Source organism: Xenopus laevis, chromosome 6S (genome assembly GCF_017654675.1).
Source record: "Xenopus laevis strain J_2021 chromosome 6S, Xenopus_laevis_v10.1, whole genome shotgun sequence".
Lineage (NCBI taxonomy): Eukaryota > Metazoa > Chordata > Amphibia > Anura > Pipidae > Xenopus > Xenopus laevis.
The window spans coordinates 112372890-112396379 of NC_054382.1; the positions used below are offsets into that span (position 1 = coordinate 112372890).

The 23490-nt window shown below is 37.4% G+C and overlaps 1 protein-coding gene across 1 annotated transcript in view; it reads left to right on the top strand.

The window, feature by feature from the left end:
* necab1.S (N-terminal EF-hand calcium binding protein 1 S homeolog) overlaps positions 1-23490 on the top strand; it is a 94273-nt gene that overhangs the window by 61688 nt on the left and 9095 nt on the right. Inside the window, exons 6-10 of the mRNA XM_018223812.2 lie at positions 10894-11030; positions 12494-12606; positions 15428-15504; positions 17409-17459; positions 22075-22187. Coding sequence (XP_018079301.1) covers positions 10894-11030; positions 12494-12606; positions 15428-15504; positions 17409-17459; positions 22075-22187 — 491 coding nt within the window. The remainder of the gene's footprint in view (positions 1-10893; positions 11031-12493; positions 12607-15427; positions 15505-17408; positions 17460-22074; positions 22188-23490) is intronic.

Consider the following 23490-nt stretch of genomic DNA (forward strand, 5'->3'; position numbering starts at 1 on the left):
AAGAGGTTATTTTGCAGTATTACCCTGTATTTTGTACCTAGTCTATCTGCAGTTTTCTATCCCACTTTCAAAGAAAATTAGAACATGTTGAACAGATGCTTTGGCAATGCATTTATATATAATTCACATCTATCTATTTCACATACACTATTAACAGTATAACTGATGAACTGGCTTCACGTGTTGCCATCGTAATGTCCTCAGTGGTGGCCGAGCCAAGGAAAAATAGTCTCCATGGGGCCAAATTACTTATAATATATTCTGCAGCACTCCAGCTGTTATTGAAGTCCAAACTCTTGGCAAAGGCTGTCGGAGGACACTGGAGGCTGCATGATGGACGTTCCTGATAAATTGTTACTGACACCATTTTGATTTACTATACAGATTATCCCACAGCGGGGCACCCCTTCCCCAACACGGGATACATCTCTACAGACAATAACATTCTAATAATTTGTCGCTGAATGCAGTTTCCGCTCCTCTGGTGCCACAAATAATGGTGCGTGGGGTTGTTGCACCATTAGCTATTAGCCCACTAAAGACAAGTCTGTTTTTCATAGAGCAAATCTGATTTTTAATAACAAGCCAAAAACGAATGCTAAAGTTCGTTCCGGCTAACATGCCGTGCGATTCTGTTTTAGTTTTACATCCCATCAAGTTGTTTTTAGTTCTGCTAGATGATCATTTCTAGTTGTTAATCGGTAGGATGAGATCCTTGCAGAACACAGTTTAGGCTTAAATCCTCCTGACATTTAGGGGCCGATTCACTAACTTCGAGTGAAGGATTCGAAGTAAAAAAACGTTGAATTTCAAAGTTTTTTTTTTGGCTACTTCGACCATCGAATGGGCTACTTCGACCTTCGACTACGACTACGACTTCGAATCAAAGAATTCGAAGTAAAAATCATTCGACTATTCCACGATTCGATAGTCGAAGTACTGTCTCTTTAAGAAAAACTTCGACCCCCTAGTTCGGCATCTAAAAGCTACCGAAGTCAATGTTAGCCTATGGGGAAGGTCCCCATAGGCTTGCCTTTTTTTGATCGAAGGATATTCCTTCGATCGTTGGATTTAAATCCTTCGAATCGTTCGATTCGAAGGATTTAATAGTTCGATCGAAGGAATAATCCTTCGATCCTTCGATCGTACTACTGTATCTGCGCTAAATCCTTCGACTTCGATATTCGATTCGGATTTTAGTTTCTAGTCGAATATCGAGGGTTAATTAACCCTCGATATTCGACCCTTAGTGAATCGGCCCCTTACTGTTCAAAGAATTACAACATATTAACATTATGCAGAAGTCTTGCATGTCATGTCTACATCTAGTAATAACCAGCTGTACCAGTGCAGGGCAACATTTACATTATATTGTCATTCCTTTCAAACACTTTCATTTTTGCTATTACTGTTCCTTTAATTACATACTGAGCTTTATAATCAAACATTTATGTTTTGATTTAACTACATGCGCTAGAATGTAATAATGGCTTGTGCTTGCTGGTGGCAAATATCTGTACTTAAAATTTTCCCCATGAGAAAAGCAAAGGAGCCCACCATGGAGCAGGGCTGGATAGTTAGAGCACAGATGCGAAAACATAAAACGATGCTTTAAATATTCATGTAGCCACTTTGTGCCAGTGCCTTATTGCTCTCACACAATAAATATCATAGAGAGAATCATTCCCAGGCAGCGTATGTTTAAATGTTAAAGCCGGTTATGTTTTAGAGCTTGTTGTATTATTTATGAAAGTTAACAGAACATTTTGTTTTTATTACTGAGAATATGACGTTTTCTTTGTGCCCACAATGGTTACTAAAACCCCCACAGAGCACTTAAAATGTTAATGCCAGAAAGAGAGCATCAGGATGGAAACTGCACAATATTTCTTAAGCTTGGAAAACATCTGCATACCTCCAACATTTTGGAAAGAGGGACAAAAAGATGAGCGTGGCGAAACCTTTTGACCACACCTATTTTTGTGGCCACACCCCATAATTACCATGTCCATTTTACAAAATTTAGCAGGTTATGAAAGTTTTTAACACATTTCTGTTATATTGTTACAATTGCTTCTTTACTTATCTTAAACTGTTACAAAAGTATCTAAGTATCTATTCTGGGCTCTCTGCCAAAAGACAATTAAGTTAGAAACGTTGTATCTTTTTTCTGGCTGTTCAGTGCAGGTGAACAAAGAGAAAGTTGGGACATTTAGTAACGAATCCGGGACTGCGGGCTGAGCTATCAAAATCGGAATTGTCCCGGGGAATCGGAATTGTCCCGCGTAATTGTCCCGCGGGAGGTATGCATCTGAGGAAATAATAATATTTAGTAAACGGCTTAAAATCATTTTGTGTGATTTTTCAACAAATTCAGCATGAGCTGTCCTCATAAAACGACTGTTTTTCACTCTCTCGTTACAGTGCTTATGTACTTACTCTCACAGCAGTGATGGCGGAATTTATTCGCCAGGCATGAATTTGTGCCAAATTTCTGTATTTCGCGACAGCGAATGTTTTCGTTAAACTGCAGTGAAAATTTGCTGTAATAAAAATTGCTGCGACAAAAAAAAATGTTGCTCGTCAATAATAATAATAATTTTGACGCCAATTGACTTGAATGTGCTTTGCGGATTTTTCGCAGTTTCACAAATTTTTTCAGATTTTCTCGAATTTCTCTGCAAAGCGAAACGGGACAGATTCGCCCATCACTATCTCACAGATGCTCTCTCATTATATTTAACCCTTTCCAACCTCTTCTGTCCTGGGTCCTGTTCCAAGTTATCCCCGGGTATTACAGGAAAAAAGCAAAATAACAAAAACAGCTAGACCTAAATTGAAATGTTGTCTCGTGCAAATGGTAAAAACATTAGTTCTGCCCCTTAGGAATCTACTTCCATGGCCCAAAACAAGCTATTGGAAAAATTTGTTATATTTGAGTGACATTTTCTATAAGTTCCAGTAAGTATGGTGTCCGTATCTAAGGTTTCTCTGTCTTACCGATCACTAATGGGATATGTATAAAAACCAAATGAAAAGGCAGTTAAACCCAGTGGCGTAACTACTCGCCGGCAGGCCCTGGTACAGGATGGGCACCGGGGCCCTCCTGTCTGGCTGTCCTCTAAAAATTATTACGGCTCTGTGGACCCCAACAGGGTGTGGACCCGGGTGCAATCGCACCTCCTGCACCCATGGTAGTTACACCACTAGTTAAACCTTTTATTTTTGACCCTCTTCGTATTGGCGTAATATACATATTTATTACTTTCAACTTGCTTTGTTTTCTCATGTTTATTATGAAGTAGGTCCTCTAAAAATTTACGCAATAGAAGCATTTTGGTTCTAATTAATCCAAACGCTTACATATGCAATGCATACATGATAAATGATGCACAAGTGCACTAACTGATGGTGGAAATCTTGGACCTACCACCATCCTGGACCTGATGGCAGCTCTAGGTTCCCACAGCAGGTTGCCTCAATGGGCACATCAGACTTGAGCCAAGAGAATGACATACAAATCCTGTTTTGAAAATGCAATGCACTCTGGAAGTCACACAATCCCCATTCTGAAAATGCTAGGAGCAACTGGAATCTGATTTGAATCAAAACAAAAGCAAATTTGGGGGAAGAAGCAATGCAACATGGCTATAATTACACTGGAATTGGGTGGAAATGCTGTTTTATGGATCAACACCATTGTGCCTAGAAGTAGGAACCCTACAAGAATAATGGTTATCATTGGTTCTTTACCTCTTGGTTCATGGGATTATTTCTGATCACTGCTCTATCTTTATGTAGTGTATTTTCTTCCCATGTTTCCTCGGGTTTTGCTAGATGCTTTGGGTTTCTTCCACACACTAAAACATAATTATCAGACTGAACTTAATATATATTTGTATGTGTGTTTGATAAGGAAATTACATTTTATATTTTACTATATCAAGGCTGATGTGAGTGATTAAGCTGTGTTGCAAGACAGGCATATTATACTGTATATTTAAATAAATATATAACGGCCCACAAGGGGAGGCACATTAATAAAGGTTGAATTTCAAATTCATGTGAGTTTTTTAAAACTTTATTGTCCAAATTGGTCCCTGGAAGTCTCCCATTGACTTATACGTGAACTCAGCAGGTTTTAGGTGGCGAATAGTCAAATTCAAATTCTTAAAGGCCCAGAGTATGATAAATCTCGAAATTTAAAACTTGAATCAAGTTTGGATAATTCACAATTTGATTTTGAGAGTTTTGACCATAAAATCTGCCCCAGACTCATGTTATACTAAGGGGCACATTTACTATGGGTCGAATATCAAGGGTTAATTAACCCTTAATATTCGACCATCGAAGTTAAATATTGCGACTTCGAATATCGAAGTCGGAGGATTTACTGCAATTCGATCAAAAATTGCTAGGAAAGCCTATGGGGACCTTCCCGATAGGCTAACATTGTTGCTCGGTAGGTTTTAGGTGGCGAAGTAGGTGGTCGAAGTTTTTTTTAAAGAGACAGTACTTCGACTATCGAATGGTCGAATAGTCGAACGATTTTTAGTTCGAATCGTTCGATTCTAAGGTCGAAGTAGCCAATTCGATGGTCGAAGTAGCCAAAAAAATACTGCGAAATTCGAAGTATTTTTCATTCTAATCCTTCACTCGAGCTAAGTAAATGTGCCCCTTAGTGTGTTCAGAATTTTACTAAATCAGGATATTTCCATTCTTGTCATGTCATTTCAGCTCACTACAATTTCTAAATAAAATCTTAATAGTGTACATGCATGGCAAATGCTAAATAATGTACCATATCTAAACAGTGTTTGCAGTGAGTTACAATAAATAACAAAATAAACGAGTGTTGTACAGGCAATACAAGCTACAAGGTAACCTTAATAGCAGATGGTTTTCACTAAGAATTTGACCTTTTCAAAATGCCTTACTCTTTCTGCGTGTTGTGGCTGAAGCTATTGTATTCTTTAATTCACAGACATAGTACAAAGCCAAGAGCACCGTGCCTGGGCAATAAAGCAATGAAAACAGGAAATAGAAACAAGATATAAAGGCAATGCTGAAGTACATATTAAATAAAGACTCTTGTTTACAGTTGTCCCTTATAGGAACAGTAACACAATTATTTGGCATTAAAATATATCTTCTCAACACTGTCCTTAACATATATAGAAATGTCAATATGGTAAGTGATTTCTGAATAAATAATATTACTATGGTTGGTTATGGTCAGGTTTCTACTGTTGTCCTGGTCTGTGTATCTGTTTGGCTAAACGGTGCACTGTGCAAAATAGTGCAGGTAATGCAAAATGACAGTGGCAAAGAACAGCTGTCTTGGAGGTTACATTTGTAAGGGATTGTCTCACAGGTTATGTCATTATGGGTGTGAGTGCCACCATTTGTCTTTGTACATGCAAAGTAACAAGTGCCTTTATTATCCCCATCAGTGCTTGGCAGTTGTGAAATAGTGTGCATATAAATTGGAGGGCACACCCCTGGATTTATAAAAATGCTTGGTTCTAGGCCTAGTTATCCTGCCTGGTGCTTCTCATTTATGTTGGTGCTGAGGTACTTTCGATTGACCTGTCCCTTGAATTCATCTTGCCTGCTTCCATTGTTTGGATAATAACCAAGCTATAGGGAATCTAAAGGAAGAGTAATTTTCTTGGGAAATGTCATGTTCTTGCACTATGCACCCTGCCTTTCAGTCTAGATGATGTTTATGCACCTCTTGCACTCTAGCGCTTCTGTCTGGGGACATAGTATATAACCCCTACTTGCCTTCCTACAGGTGGCCTTGTGCCCAGCAGCACTGCTTGAATGGTGTTCTGTAAATAGGCCATAAGGGGCACAATTTATTTTTCTCATTATAATCCTGAATGCAGAGCCAAATGGTGTAGTTCATATATAAGCAAACATAACATTACTTCATAACTGTGAAGATTCAGCTCCGACTGCTTCGGTCCTTATACATATGCTCTTACCCGACAAGGTTCAGGATGGGTCACCTTTCAGTTACCTTCTGGTATGTTATAGAAAGGTCATTTTCTAAGCAACTCTTTTTTTTTTTAATAGTTCTATAATAATTTGCCTTTTTCTTCTGACTCTTTCCATCAAATAACAGGTAAAGGCACAAAGTCTGCTCTATCAGTTCATTCAGTTTTGCTACTACTTCGTATTGTCCCATTAACAGACGTAACATATCTGGCCAGTACAGTACCACACGTACATTCAATGCTCTAACTAAATGTAATGCTACATTAGTACAGTAGGCCGTGATATTGTGTTCAGTTTCACAGTAAGTTATCCCAGACAGCCCTTATATCCCAATAATAAGCTTACTTCTAAAGTGCAGTGAGCAACTTCTTTCTTGACCGAGGGCTGCAAACTCCTATGTTAATTACTGCTGAGCGAGGTTCAATAATATCCCCTCTCAAATCGATACACTTTACCAAGCAAGATTTGTTGAAATCTCTGCAGGCCAATATCACTTGTATTCCCTCCAACATTGCAGTTTAATAAGGGAGTCTGATGTAGCACAGCAAAAGTAGGGCTACAGAGATACTAAATCCCCTCCCTTGCAAAGCATTTTGCACAAGGAAACAGATTTAAAGGGGAAATGTGTATAGAAGCAGTGCATAGAATGACAGCAAGCTCCTAGAAACTGAAACTGGGTAGAATGTCAATGGTATGCTTCATCCACGCCCAGACCATGTCCATTACATCTTATGACTTTTGGGTTTTAGGTTTGATTATCTGAATACCAAATTGTAGATTTAATTTATCCCTAATAGTTTTACAGCAGAGAGCTTGTTGAAAATGTAAGTCTTTGCTCAAAGCTCCATTAAGTCATTAATTCTATGTACCAATGTTTTTTTATAATCCAAAACAACTGTGTCCTTCCATTACAGAGGCTCAGTGCCACCTGTATCAGTTCTATTTTTTTCTTATTTGCAACTAAATATCTTTATTTCCTTTAAACCATCCAGTTGAGTTACCATGGATATTCTCTATAGGATGGGGCTGGAAACTCTGCACATGTGGTGGTCCTGGTTAGCAGTAAAGTCACATAAAAGTGCCCTGTTGGGGCTTTCTGAGGCTCCATAATGAGGATTATAAATTATTTATCTAAGCAGGGGACAAAAGCATTTGTACCTGAGTGAAAATAATTTGAATCAAGCCCATTCCAAACAGAAAATTGGTAAAAATGGTCCTAGGTTCTATCTCAGGCCCATTTTGTATAATATTAAGCTTAGTAAGCAATTCTATATACACCTACCCTGGTCCATTTGATTGGTAAAATCTTCCCTACAATTAACAGCCTGCCTGCCTCTGTTAAAGGGATCCTGTCATCAGAAAACATGTTTTTTTTTAAAAAAAAATGCATCAGTTAATAGTGCTGCTCCAGCAGAATTCTGCACTGAAATCCATTTCTCAAAAGAGCAAACAGATTTTTTTTATATTCATTTTTGAAATCTGACATGGGGCTAGACATTTTGTCAATTTCCCAGCTGCCCCTGTTCATGTGACTTGTGCCTGCACTTTAGGAGAGAAATGCTTTCTGGCAGGCTGCTGTTTTTCCTTCTCAATGTAACTGAATGTGTCTCAGTGGGTCATGGGTTTTTACTATTGAGTGATCTTCTTAGATCTACCAGGCAGCTGTTATCTTGTGTTAGGGAGCTGCTATCTGGTTACCTTCCCATTGTTCTGTTGTTTGGCTGCTGGGGGGGGAAGGGAGGGTGGTGATATCACTCCAACTTGCTGTACAGCAGTAAAGAGTGATTGAAGTTTATCAGAGCACAAGTCACATGACTTGGGGCAGCTGGGAAATTGACAAAATGTCTAGCCCCATGTCAGATTTCAAAATTGAATATAAAAAAATGTTTGCTCTTTTGAGAAATGGATTTCAGTGCAGAATTCTGCTGAAGCAGCACTATTAACTGATTCATTTTGAAAAATGTTTTTTCCCATGAAATTCTCCATTTAAAGAGGTTCCCAGAGTTTCTGATAAAACCCCATTGTGGTATGTTATATTATCTTGAATCTATCATATTTGCTTGTTGTTTAATATTTTCAGTATAAATTTCCATCAACCCATTGTCCCCCGGGTTATCCGTACAAGATTTCTACTTTATACAACCAGAAGGTTGATCATTTTTCTTGTATTGGAGAATGGAAAGGGTTACTTTTGCTGGACTAGTTTATGTTTATTTTTATTATGCAGCCTAATATTTCTTCCAGAATAGATTTTTCTTTTTCTCAATGACAAGTGCACTCTTAGACAAGACATTTCTGGCAAACATTAAGAAATTGCCTTTTTTTCTACAAACCTAGAATTCAGGTGAAAAATCCAATGCATTTAAAAACAAAAATCACATGGCATTTGAGTGTGTCATAGGGAAACAGCAGTGTCAGCCATTAAATTAGAGGCGACATATGTGCCAGCAGTTCACTACTCACTCTAAGGGGGGTCACGTCTTCTCTTCAAGTCGGAACGTAACATGCAGTGACATTAGCTCAGTTCTCTCTGCTTTTGATAGAGGTAATGTTATTAAATGATAAACAATGAACGCCTGTGGATAGCATTAGTAAAATAATATACAATCATTTAATATTACTTAATATCACTTTATTTTATATTTTAGTTAAAGCCGAGGACAACCAGCTTGTGATGGGCTTGTAGCTGCAATTGCTGCTTTGTGCAAAAAGGCCAAGTTAAGGTGGTGACATATTTTTATAAAGAAATCCGAAAGGTGTATCAAATAGTCCCAAATGTGTAGTATTAGGGATGCAATGAATCTCAGCACTTGCACGCTATTCAACTGGATCACCTCCCACTGATGTGTTTGGTGGCACAGGAGGGAGCATTGGATGCAAACACACATATAACTGCCTCTTATGAAAAATGGACCAGGTCACACTCATTTAGGCAATGGATTCATATGAATATTTATGGATCTGGCTGATACAAACTAAGCAGCCCCGTGGTGTAAATGAAGATTTTAGCTTGTCATTTTATTTATAGTTTGAAATCTTTGATTGCTGCAGAGAAAACAGAGATAAAAATAGGTTTTCAGAGAGACCTGATAATTGTAAAAAATATAATTTTATCATTCAAGTAAGTAGGACAGATCTTCAACTATGTTGAAACACACCATAATCCTATGACATTTCAAAATAGAAGTTATTGAGTCCCTCAGTGGACTAAGATGCATACAGAATAACGACAAAAGTATGTGGACACCTGCTTGTCCAACATATCATTCCAAAACCAAGAGTATGAATATATTGTGCCTCTACCCTTTACTCTCTATATAAGGATTTCCACTAGATGTTGGAACATTGGTGGTGGGATTTGCTTCCATTTGTACATAAGAGATTGGGCACTGATGATGGGGATCATGCCTGACTTGCACTCCAATTCATCCCATGGGTGTTCAGTTGGATTGAGCGCAGGGCTTCATGCAGGCCAGTCGATTTCTTCGACTCCCATCTCAGCAAACTCCTTCTGCATGGACCTTACATGATCCTGCTGATACACGAAAGGACCTTCCACAACTTACAAGAATCTAATTGTATCATGTGGTTGCACCTGTGCTGACAATGATGGATGTGGCTCAAATAGCCACTTACAGTATTTATAAGAGTTATCTACATACATTTGCCTATATAATGTAGACATATCATGACAAAAATATATCTTTGCCTATAGAATGCTAGCAATGTGTCTGCATGCAGTTTTATTTCTAGGACATGCATTTCTGTAGTCCCAATTTCTTTCAAAGGCTACAGCACATGTACAATGCAGGAATACACACTGTTAATTTATGTTACCTTACTCAACATTATGGTGCAGATTTATTAAGGGTCGAATTGAAAATTTAAATTCGAATTTTAGAATTTTTTTTATTCTCAAAACTCTCAAATTTGAATTGTGAATTATCCTCGATTTGAAATTGAATTCAAATTCGAATTTTGAGATTTATTATACTCTGCCCCTTTAAGAAATCAAATTTGACTATTTACCACCTTAAACCTGCCAAGTTCATGTATAAGCCAATGGGAGAGGTCGCAAGACCAATTTGGACATGTTAGTAGCCTTCCCGACATTCAAGTTTTTTTCCCGAGAAAAATCTGAATCGAGTATAGTCGAATTTCAATTAGTTGGTAAATTAGTCTTAGATATGCAATTATTTTTTTTTATAAATAACCTCCCAGTCGAATTTTAAGTATATCTGAATTTAATAGAGTTTAAATAAACTCCCATGAATTTAAAATTCGACCTTTAATAAATGTGCCTCTAAGGGGCAGATTTATTAAGAGTCGAATTTCGAAGTTAAAAATACTTTGAAATTCGACCATCGAATTGAAATTCTTCGACTTCGAATTTTGAAGTCAGAGTTTTTTTCATCGATTTTGAGGTTCCTGCGGTCGAAGTAAAATCATTCCATCAAACGATTGAATCCTTTGAATCGAACAATTCGAAGGATTTCAGCGATCGATCTAATGATTTTACTTTGACTTCCAAAAACTTAGAAGAAAGTCCCCATAGGCTAACATAGCACTTCGGCAGCTATAATTTGGCGAAGTATTGAAACCGAAGTTTTTTTAAAGAGACAGTACTTCGATTATCGAATGGCCGAATATTCGAACTAATTTACTTTAAATCGAAGTCGAAGTCGTAGTATCCTGTTCGACGGTTGAAGTATCCAAAAAAATTACTTTGAATTTCGAATTTTTTTACTTCGAAAATTCCCTCGAATTCACTTCGACCCTTGATAAATTTGCCCCTAAGTGTTTTTTTGGGTTTTGATACTGTTGAGCAAGCACTCTATTCCATCTATTGAATGTATTTCCCAGTAAAAAAATGTTTTTATTCAATTTCAGCAATATCAAAACGCCTCAAAGCTGGAACAGTTTGTGACACGTTTTTTGTTGAAGGAGACACTGAACCAGCTGCAGTCTCTTCAGAATTCCTTGGAATGTGCCATGGAAACTACAGAGGAGCAAACACGATTAGAAAGGTACGTACTTGTGAGTGATGCCTCAAAGCACATTAGGATAGTAGAGGCTCATGGGAAACGTAGTTTTTGATACCCAGTTTATCAAGGGACTAGAGAGCGTGTTCAGGAACTACAGTATTTGCAAAAGCAGCAGGAGACATACATATATTATACATATAGTATATATAGTGAATAAAGTACCCCCTTTTGTAAAATATAAGGATATTATAAGTTACCGAGGAGTTTCATGACCATATAAAAACACGAGGCCGAAGGCCGAGTGTTTTTATACAGGTCAGGAAACTCCGAGGTAACTTCTAATATCCTCATATTTTGCAACTGGGGGTACTTTATTTATTATAATACACAAGTTTCGGTGAGTCATGTGACAGAAATGACATCAGAACTCACCGTTTATAACTGATGACATCAGAACTCACCGTTTATAAGGATATAATTTACAGGATATTCATGGCTTTTGTGTATTATATAGTGAATAATGTACCCCCTCTTGTAAAATATAAGGATATTATAAGTTACCGAGGAGTTTCATGACCATATAAAAACACGAGGCCGAAGGCCGAGTGTTTTTATACAGGTCATGGAACTCCGAGGTAACTTATAATATCCTCATATTTTACAACTGGGGGTACTTTATTAATTATAATACACAAATTTTAGTGAGTCATGTGACAGAAATTACATCAGAACTCACCGTTTATAACTGATGACATCACTACTCACCGTTTATAAGGATATAATTTACAAGATATTCACGGCTTTTGTGTATTATATACATATATTCCGCACATTAAAGCCTTGGAGGTACTTTAAGTACACCACCCGCATTGGCATCGCGTCTTCATTATTTTTGTTCTACTATTACATACATAATAAAGCAGAGCATCTGGAGGGATGGAAATGTTATTTTCTTACTGCTTTTGTTTTGTTTAACTGCTAAATGTGCCTAAATTTGATAAATATTTGGAAACAATAGAATAAAAGAGCTATTGTGGGAATGTAAGATCGGCCACTAACGCAGAACTCATTCGCAATTTGTTCCCAATGCGAATAAATGTTTGTAAAGTGAGCGATTTTGCTTTTGTGAACAGTTTGTCCCACGACAGTAGGGATTTTATAGTTTGCGACAGTGCATGTAATAAAACTTCATAAAAAAGTTGTTACGTTTGCTCCAAAAGTTTACACCACCTTCAAGCAGGTGTTAAAGGTTCGCAATTTATTCACAATGCAATGAAAAGTATAATGAAGATTATTGCGACATGCAAATTTTTATTCTTTTTTTGTCCACAAATTTGTTCTCTGCTAATTTTTTTACATTCCCCCCCTATATGTATACGATTCTCTCCATCAAAAAAAAAAAATCAGTAATTATATATAATTATATATAAACTAATTATATCAAATACTGCATAGTGCTATAAATAATAATACAAACAGAAGTGCTGTTTGCTTCTCTTTTAAAGACAAACTCCAGCAAAGCCAAAAATGCTAGCAATTCCATGGGGAGGAAAACGATCCAATCGGAGGCTACAGAGGAACAACAGCTTTTCTCCAAATAGCCCCCAGTTTAGCATGGGTATGTATTTCTTACATGAAAAGAATAATAGATCTTATATAGATATATAATTCAGCATAGACAGCCGCACTCTGGTCCGGATCTGTTTGATGGTAGGTGCTGGATCAAAATTTGTTATCATAGAATTCCACAAAGAACCGCACTGTATATATAACAAAAACAGAAACCGCTCTCACATGACTTTGAGTGTGGTTTCTTTTTTGTCATATGTATCATTTGTTATAACCAGCACCCAGGCATTTTTGTGTAGTCATTGGTGCACCAGCTCTGGACTTAACTAACGAGGCATATTTATCAGGCAAGAAAACTTAGAGGTCAGGGATAGGATTATCTTGTAATTTTATTCAGCAATTAGCGCAAGATATTGGTGCCATTTAAGACATATGTTCATAACAGTTACCCCAGCAACTGGAAGGAATTACCAACAATGTCCCACAGATAGTCCATGAGTTGCCAAGCCACACACAGGTTGGTAAACTGCAGTCTTTGATGCTCTTGTTCTTCCAGGGGTTGATGGTTACATACAGTAAATGGGAGGAATGTTGGTCTTTGGGCTTTCGTTCAGTAGTGAAATTGAGTTCCTCTCCTTAGGGTTGTTTAGAATTCCAATAATGTGTCTAGAACCGACTGACCCAGTTTTAGCTCTCTGTCTCCTCACAAAAAATCACCTCCCTACCGTATCCATGGTAATTGCACATTCTTCCCCTCAAAAATAGGATTATTTTTCATCCTTTTGTTCTAATCCCCATTCTGGACTGCTTGTGTGAAGCCATGGGTAAGATAATGCTAAAAGAAGGTGAAGGAGCTTCCATACTGAAAGGTAACAGGAATGGGATGTGTTTCAAATGTTAACCCGTTATTCAGAAAGCTCCAATTTACCTAAAGGCCATCACCGATAGACCCCATTTCAAACAAATAATTCACATTTTTAAAAATGATTTCCTTTTTCTAAGCAACAATAAAACAGTAGGGATGTAGCGAACCGCCGTTTTGGTGTTCGAGAACGCCGTTCGCGAACACCGGCAAAAAATGCGAACGGTTCGCGAACCGTTCGCGAGCTTCGAACACCCGCAAAATCGTTCGATTCGAACGTTCGAAGGATTTTTCGTTCGATTCGAACGTTTGAAGGATTTTCATCGTTCGATCGAAGGATTTTCATTCGAATCGAACGGTCGAGGGATTTTAATCGTTCGAACGAATGGAAATCGTTCGAACGAATGGAAATCGTTCGATTTTAGCGGTCGAATGGTCGCGAACTCAAATTGCGAACGTTCCCAAATGTTCGCGAACATTAGGCGGACGCGAACGGTCGAAGTTCGCGCGAACAAGTTCGCAGGCGAACTGTTCGCTACATCCCTATAAAACAGTAACTTGTGCTTGATCCCAGCTAAGATAGAATTTACCCGTATTGGAAGCAAAACAATCCTATTGGATTTAACATTTAAATGATTTTTTTTAGTGGGTTTAATGCAATGGCATGACCAGATGTTACTGGGCCTCACAGCAAATTATATTTATGGCAAATTAAATATTTGGAAAGTTGACCTATTCTACCAAAGATACATTAAAACTGCTCATTAATTAGGGCTTTACTGGGCCCCCCTGCAACACCCCTTTTTCCTCTGCAGTTTTGTCCCTGGCTTATGTAGTTTATTTAGGTATGGAGATTCAAATTACAGAAAGACGTCTTATCTGGAAAACCCAAGGTCCAAAGAATTCTAGAGAACTGGTTCCATGCATCAGTTCCTATAAGGGCTGTAGCAAAATGACTAGCCTAGTTACAGAATCATTTAACTCTATTTTCTGTAAAACATGGGACTGAATCATCGACTTTATATGAATGTATAAGTGCCAGATAAATAATTATCGGTCTCTATTGCATATCCAGCCCTGCTTCCCCCTTTTACCTTTTTATGTAGATACCGGGTTTCCAATCTGTCAAAAAGGCTTTATAAGTCTATTACAGTCAGCACGCAGGCCTTGCCCATGTGAAACATCAGTCTCAATATTAAAACTAAGGCTACATGTAGTATGAATGTTAATACTGGCGCATATCAGAAACATACCAAACCCAGACCAACTGGAGATAAATATTCTACATATAAATACAAAAGCAGATCGTTGGCCTCGGCATTATGAGCCAGGAGTCATTTCGGTCCCTCAGAATAACTCAATGAAATAGCAAAGAGACCAATGTGTTCACTCAGGCCAGAACTGAGATCCTCATGGTTGAAGTATTTTATTAGTATTTCTATTCTGAGACATAAAAATGAACTGAGTCGGCAGCTGCAGTTATTACATTTATCTGTATGCTGGGAAATTGTTCTGTCACCCATCGTGGATACTAAACCTTTAGCCAACTGAAAGCTCTTACCTGTCCTCACATATCTGATCTCATATCAGTTCTAAATTCTCCCTTATTTCTGTTCTTTATGGACCCAGATAAATGCATATTTTAAAAGTAGCCTGGCATGGATGTTGCTTACATAAACGTATACTTCTGGCTGCCAGTTGTAATCATAATTTCGATTTATGTCATGCGCCTTCTCATTATTGAAAAGAGAGAATATTGAAACGCACTGTATAATTTTCCATAAATAATTGTATTCAAGAAAATCAAACAGCTGCCATGTCTGGTGAAAAAAAAAACAAAGTTTACTATTAAAGTGCTAGGACTGAAAACAAGATGGAAACTTTAGGCTATTTAAATATGAAGTAGTTAAAGAAAGCTATAAGGGAGATGAAGCATCGCAGCTGCCTTTTACCCATCTCCAGACAAATTCAGCCATATTTTCTGTTCTATTATTTATCTTTGCTGAAGGCTTGTTAGAAGACGATAACCAGTGGATGACCCAGATAAACAGACTCCAGAAACTGATTGACAGACTGGAGAGAAAGGTATTGTATTTCTCTACTTGTATTTACTCTACATATATTCCTAGGACCAACACACATTACAGAATACACAGGTACATGATGAGAGGGAAAAGGGCTCTCCATTGTTATTATCTCTTACAGGGATCTCTTCCTTCCCTTTACATGTAATATATTGAGAGCTAAGCCTGTGTAAACAAAGATAGCAACTTCATCATCTACCAGACTGTAAGCTGAGCTTCTTTAATAGTTATCCACATATAATAAAGCAATCAGTTAATCAAGGAAGAGCTTTAAATTATCCAAAAGAAGGAACTGTCAGAAGAGTTATTAGTAGGGATGGGCAAATTTTTTCGCCTTGTTTCGCCACGTAAATGACGCCCATAGACTTGTATGGCGCCGTGCGTCCAAAAAAAAAAAAAAGACGCGCGTCAAAACATTTTTTCCCACTCAACCAAATTTTTTTGATGCCCATAGACTTTAATGGGCGTTGGCGACATTTCGTTGGCAGCAAATTTTTGGCGGAACGAAACGCCCATCCCTATAATAATAACTATTCTGATAGTAGATAGTTCCTTCTTTTGGAAAAATGTTAAGTTTTTAATAATGGAGTTCAGCACATCCAATTCCTCTAACTCATTGTTGGTAATGATGATCTATTAGAAGGTGCGGAAAATATAGACTAATCAAGGAAGAGACTTCATTTCGAAACTTGCTGTACAGGTATAGGGAAATATATGGCCACACGGACATCTGAAAGTGCAGTTGAAGTCCCGTCACTTTTCCTGAAATCAGTTGTGCATAGAACCATGTTCTTTTAATGTACTTGTGTTAAAATGTACTAAAATGTACTGCAGTTGAGTTGTGCCAAAAGAATAGGGCAGTGCCCATGTCACTCATATACCAAACACTGGAAATGACTCCAGGCAGACCATGAAAATATTCAGCATACCATGCCCCATTTGTGATGAAGCACTTACACATTGCGTTCATTTTGCCAAATCAGACTAAGGTAGTCATAATTGCATCAACAATGTCACTCCTTTGCAATGACTCAGGAATTCTGGGGTAAAAATGTTGCATTTTCAGAAAAAAACATGGCGATTGTGCTTGAAATCACACTTATCTCACTGTACAAGTGCCCTATAATGTACACATTGTTTATTAGCCATTTACAACCAGTTTGAATTTATTGGTTTGTAGTTAAAAAGGCAAAGGTCTAAGTATCTAACCTGATTACTAAGTCTGGGACGAACTGTAAACCTGATATTATATTCCCTCGTCGGGGGAAAAAGTAATATGGAGATTTACAAATGGAAGTATGAAAATATGAAATATCAGGCAATATTCAGTCTTCTTATTTCCCGTCATTAAGGTGCCTGTCTTTTAGTCATGTGATTTTAGCTCGGTCTCACCAGAAAATGAGTCCATTGTCTGAAACAGTTATAGTAACAAGACATCATAGGGGAAGAACATAAAATATAGTAATATTTGTGGTACATTTCTGAAAACTACTCGTACTTTTACATGTTATTAAAAAAAAATCCAGAAAGGCACCAAAAAATCAGCCACCCTCAAAACTAGGGATGCACTGAATCCACTATTTTAAAAGCTTCGGCCTAATACCAAACCAAATCCTAATTTGCATATGCAAATTAGGGGTGGGAAGGGGAAAACGTTTTTTTACTTCCTTGTTTTATGACAAAAAGTCACGCAATATCCCTCCCCACCCCTAATTTGCATATGCAAATGAAGATTTGGATTCGGTTCGGCAGGCCAGAAGGAATTGGCCGAATCCAAATCCTACTGGACTAAGGCTGAATCCTGGCCGAATACCAAACCAAATCCTGGATTCGGTGCATCCCTACTCAAAACAAAGGAGACACTATGAATATTTGAAACATGTATTTCTGTGTGCTTTTTCCAAGGAACTTAAGATGGAGCCTCTAGAAGAAGAGGTAATAGAGGGAAACACATCGGTAAGTCATCAGTTCTCATTATATACACTATACACTAAAATCAATTCACCCAAATTTATCCAAATAATCTAAATTTTTTTTAAATGATTTCCTTTTTCTCTGTAATAATAAAACAGTACCTTGTACTTGATCCAAACTAAGATATAAATAATCCTTATGGGAAGCAGAACCAACTTATTGGGTTTAATTAACGTTTTCAAGATTTTCTAGTAGACATCAGGTATGAAGATCTAAATTAATGTTATCGGAAAAAACTCAGGGTCCGAGCGTGCTGAATAATAGATCCCATACCTGTACTGTATTTTGTTTTGCTGTTGTTGTTTTTTAATCAAAAGCTTGTTATTAAAGTGACAATAGTGGACAACACAAAACTTATAGTTTCCCTTGTCTACTGCAATCAATGCCCAGCAGGAATGTTATGTTTAAAAAATGCAAAAACAGTTAGTCTGACCTTAAACTGCCACAGGTTTGCATTGCACATAGGTGTGTTGTATGGCCAAGGGTTAAATTATCACAGTTATCTTTTCAAACCTATAGGAAACATTTTAGCAGTCAGGATAGTGTTACATGTGGCAATATGCTGTATAGGTCTGCAATACATGCACTGAGTAGTATCCACAATGCTCGGGACCTGGGAATTTCCGGATAAAGGATATTTCCATAATTTGGATCTTCATACCTTAAGTCTACTAGAAAATTATGTAAACATTAAATAAACACAATAATCTGGTTCTGCTTTCAATAAGGATCAATTATATATTACAGATAATTTTATTATTACAGAGAAAAAGGAAATCATTTTTAAAAACTTGGATTATTTGGATAAAATGAGAGACTGCCTTTCTGTAATTCGAAGCTTTCCGGATAACAGATGCCATACCTGGAACTGTATTTGGTGCGCTCTACATTTTGAGAGTTGTATATCCTAACGCAAATGGCTCCATCTACTGAGCATCGATTCATCAGGCCTGAATGTAGGAAGGCTGTGCTACTATAAACAAACACTGAGCCAAGGATTAATGTCATTTGAGCAAATTTTGTCCTGGTAATTAAAGCCAAGGTGTACCAGGGAAGGACAGCAAGAAAATGGAAAATCACTGTTCCAATATAATCATTATGACTAGTGATGAACGAATCTGTCCCGTTTCGGTTTTCCGAAAAACTTGCGAAACTCCGATATAAATCACGAAATGGCCAAACATTTGCGAAACGTATTGAAATCTAGGGGTGTCAACCTTTTTTTTTACGTGCAACAATTTTTTCACACTCCAAATGCATTTAAGTCAATGGGCATCAAATAAGAATTCTCAGCGACAATTTTGTCTTGCCGACTTTTTTTGTCCAAATGCATTAAAGTTAATAGGCTTGATAAAGGCCCAGTGTGGGCCGAAACGTTGCTTTTTTGTCTCTTTGTGAGGCAATAAAATTACCATGACACAAAGCTGATTCATCTACACAGTGTGCTGCAGTTTCTTAGACTTCAATTTGTTGTGGCGAATTTTTCCGCTGCAAATTTTTCACAAGTGGCAAAGTACGGAAGTTTGTCACGAATCCATAGATACATAGATATAAATAGATACAAAACCAAAATATTATGTATGAAGACTGCCTTTCTGCTTCATTGTTTTAATGAATAGAATCTAAGCAAAGCATTAGAGGAAAAATGTAATCAGTGCGGTTTACAGTTGTCCTGCTGAGGCCGTTATACAGTATGAAGAGCCAAAAGCATAAAGACCTTGGGGTTGAACAGCAGTAACAAGTACAAAATCTTTTCAAACAATGAGGTCTGGTCAGTTTCTTGATCTCCATCTTTAATATTTAGTTCTTAAAGTTCCTCAAAACTCATTCACTTTAATTTTAAAACCTTGAGATGTTCACAGTTTGTACATAGAAGCATCTCTGTTGGAAAATGCTGACAGATTTTTACCCTACGGTTTATCTAAAGTTTTACGTCATTAACTCATTAAAGTTTTCCTTTTTTCTAGTGAAAAGTTAACATGGTTTTTTTTTTTGGGGGGGGGGTATTACAGACTTGTGGGGTTTCTGAACCAATGTTGCTAGATACCTAGAATGATGAGTATATTTGAACTGTTTGCAGAAAATGTATTGAAGGTTTGAAGCTGTTTAATCAAACAGTCAAAACACATGGATATCTAAATGTGACTCCTCTGTTTTTAGCCACATATACCATAGCAAATGAAGAAAACACTTTAGCTGAGAAAATGTAACAAGGAGACTGCTTAGATTTTATTAACATGGCGTTATGCAGGTTAGATAGCATTCAAGTACAAGGGACTGCCTGATTATTACTGAGAATTCATGACTTCTTTTTATTTTTGTTATTGGATTTATGCTTTTTTACGTACATCTCAATATTTATGCTATACTATGGGGCCAAATTACAATCATAAATATATATTACATAGTTCATTTAGTTTGAAAAAAAGATAATTTCCATTAAGCTGAAACATATAGACGCAAATACACATACAAAGCCATTAATACATTCTATATATATATATAGAATGCAAGGTGAGGCCTTACCAGGGATCTATAAAGAGGCATAATTAAGTTTTTCATGAAACTCAGCCTAGAGTTGCACAGTCTGTTGTCCACAAAAATCCCCAAACTATTGTCAGTGCTTACAGATGATCCCAGGGTAAAGGCAAACAAAGTAAATGCTGCTTGTTTTCTTATAGCCCATGAGCCAGCAATCCAAAACCCATATTGGTTTCCTGTATGAGGGTTGTCATAATAAGAAGGTGATAAAGGGGGGAGTGTTATGAATAAGGAGACCATGCTAGTTAAGTGGGATGTAGTATATGGAAGCAGATGAATAAACACAAAAAAGGTAGGAATGTTTAAGAAGGTTTTACATTTTACAGAGTTTTACAGATATAGATTGTTAATATGTAATATGATATATTGTCCCTTAAAAAGGTTTTTGGCTGACAATGTTCTTCACAAAGATTTTGAGCCCTTTGGAGGCAATTTGTCATGGATTATTCAAAAAAACAAGTTAGACTAAATAGAAATTAAATACCATAGGGCTGCTTAACCTTGTTCAACCACTATAGCCCTAGCGAGAAGATTAGAAGATTAGCTCTAGTCTAATCCTTTTTTAGGCTTCAGATTTTCTTTATTGTCAAGTTATTTTCCCTATAGATACTGCAGTATATTAGTATTAATGAGTACTGATAATAAAAATATTATACAGTCATGAATAGTATATGGGCTGCACTATTCACCTATCCACCCACACAATTTATCCTTTTGATAAAGAATTATACGTTGTACTTATCATGCCATTCACTGAAATTTTCTGTTTACCATATATACTCGAGTATAAACCGAGTTTTTCAGCCCCCAAAATATGCTGAAAAACTCGACCTCGGCTTATACTCGGGTCAAGCGCAAAACCGGTTGCCGACGTCTAAGAATAGTCTCCGGCGCCTAAGAATAGTCGTTGGCGTCCAAGAATAGCCGCCGGCGTCCAAGAATAGTCTCTAAGAATATTCTCCGGCGTCCAAGAATGGTTACCGGCATCCAAAAATGAGACGCCGGCGAGAAGATTAGAAGATTAGCTCTAGTCTAATCCTTTCTTAGGCTTCAGATTCTCTTTATTGTCAAATTATTTTCCCTATAGATACTGCAGTATATTAATATTAATGAGTACTGATAATAAAAATATTATACAGTCATGAATAGTATATGGGCTGCACTATTCATCTATCCACCCACACAATTTATCCTTTTGATAAAGAATTATACGTTGTACTTATCATGCCATTCACTGAAATTTTCTGTTTACCGGTATTTTTTTTTCTCCCAGTTATTACTATGCATAACATAGAGTTCTTACATCAACTAAACCATACAAATGACGATAGCTAGCACTACTGTGCTTTATTTACTGAGCTTACTGTAATAACCCAGTGGATCAGCAGCCCTTTAACAGTATGATCCAGGCCTTCAGAATTTCTCACAGCAGATCCCCAGCTTGGATCTTGTTAAACTGTGTCAATGTGACAATGCACATGCTCAGTGTACTTTGCTTATAGAATTTAAATTTGTGCACAATTTTTATCTTTGCACTTTTGCTTCTGTTTATAGCCCCTCTTAGTACATTGACTTAAGTTTTATAGTCCCTTATTTACTGTACAGAACCATGTAACAAGCACAAGTGCAACACAGAAGGAGAAGCTTGAACTTGAATGTCGCTGTAAAAATTCATATTTTATTCATTCTTTAACATAGGCACCCCATCACATAAAGGAACCATAGCTTAACGTGTTTCGTGGCTATCCAGCCACTTTTTCAAAAGCACACTGGTTCACACACACATCAGAGGTCGAGTGTATCGGTGTGTTTCCAGGTAATCTCCTTTTCCACTAATTGCCTTAGTTACTATAAGCTAAAATTGTATCTCCTCTGTTGCTACAATTCACTCAATTAGCTTTAGTGATGCTGATTCTATAGATTTCCAAACATTTGCCGAGCCAAATATATACCAGATCTTCCTGGGCTCTATTTTCTCTTTCTCCTTTATTCTATGCATACATTAATAGGTCTTTCATTGCCTGTCACATCATGTCAATCTGTTTGAATTCCTCAGCATATCATGATTGTTCAGCGCCAATTATCTGTGCTAGTGGAGGAAGGGGAAGAATTCCGCCTGGCACTCAAACAGTATGTGGAGTCCGTTTCGTCTCAGACGGGATGTTTACAGTAAGTATTCTGGGCTATTATATTTCTTTCCCATTGTTTCCTTAAGGTTTGCTGTTGATGTTAGTGTTGCTATATTTGGACATAATATTATTTAATTAATTAACCATTAAACTTGGAGGGGAACAGACAGGACTGGAACTAGGTGTGGGCCTACCTCTAGTCCAGTCCCCTCTCTCTCCGTCCATTTGTGCTTGCGTTGATTTGTGCATGCATGCCAGCATCAATTTGTGCATGCGAGCGACAATTTGTGCACATGCGCACTTCCAGGTTGCCTAGGCGCCTGCCCGGCCTGGCCCGGCTCTGGGAACAGAGTGTCTTTCAATTCAGCCTTAGCCTTTAATAAATATTCAATATGTTGTCCACAAGGACATCTAATAAGAAATAGGGACTTACTATAGGACTGGTTGTTAATGTTCAATGATGCTATTCCATACTATCTTATTTGCCTGTTATGAAGATTTCCATTTGATGTTAGGCTGTGCCTCCTTTTATAGCACAGGGGGAGGGCTATAGTGGAGGCAGTAGTGATGAACGAATCTGTCCCGTTCCACTTCACTGAAAAATTCAGGAAACTGCTAAAAAAAAAATTAGCAAAACAGCAAAAATTTGCTAAACATATTTCAGTCAATAGACAACATTTTTATTTGCATGACAATTTTTTACACGCACAACTTTTTTTTCTCAGTCCAAATGCATTAGGGTAAGGCCAGATGAGGAGATTTGGGGAGATTTTGTCGCCTAGCGATTTATCGCCACGTCTTTTGCGCGACTATCTCCCCGAACTGCCTCAGCGTTTTTTCCCCATAGGCTAGAATGAAAAGTCGCCTGCGCTAATGCACACGCGGCGATGCGTTTTCAATAGTCGCCCAAAGTTGCCTCAATGAGGCAACTTTGTGCAACTATTGAAAACGCATCGCCACGTGTGCATTAGCACAGGCGATTTTGCGCTGTAGCCTATGGGGAAAAGACGATGAGGCAGTTCGGGGAGGTAGTCGCGCAAAAGACGTGGCGATATGTCGCCTTACTCTTAAAGTCAATGGGTCTTTTTTCTTTTGGCAACTTTTTTGTCTTGGCGACTTTTTTGTTTTGTCCAAAAAAAGTTGGATAGTTTTGGATAGAAAAATTTTAAATGAGTGAAAAATTTTCATAAAGGTGAGAAAACTGACTTGTGGTTAAAATGGCAATGTTTAACAGGGAAACTATTTCAATCATAAAAATAATCTGCCCCTATGTTACATCTCACTAATAGGACAATATAGTAGGGCTTACCTTTATTTTTTATAGACTATTGCTATTATTATTA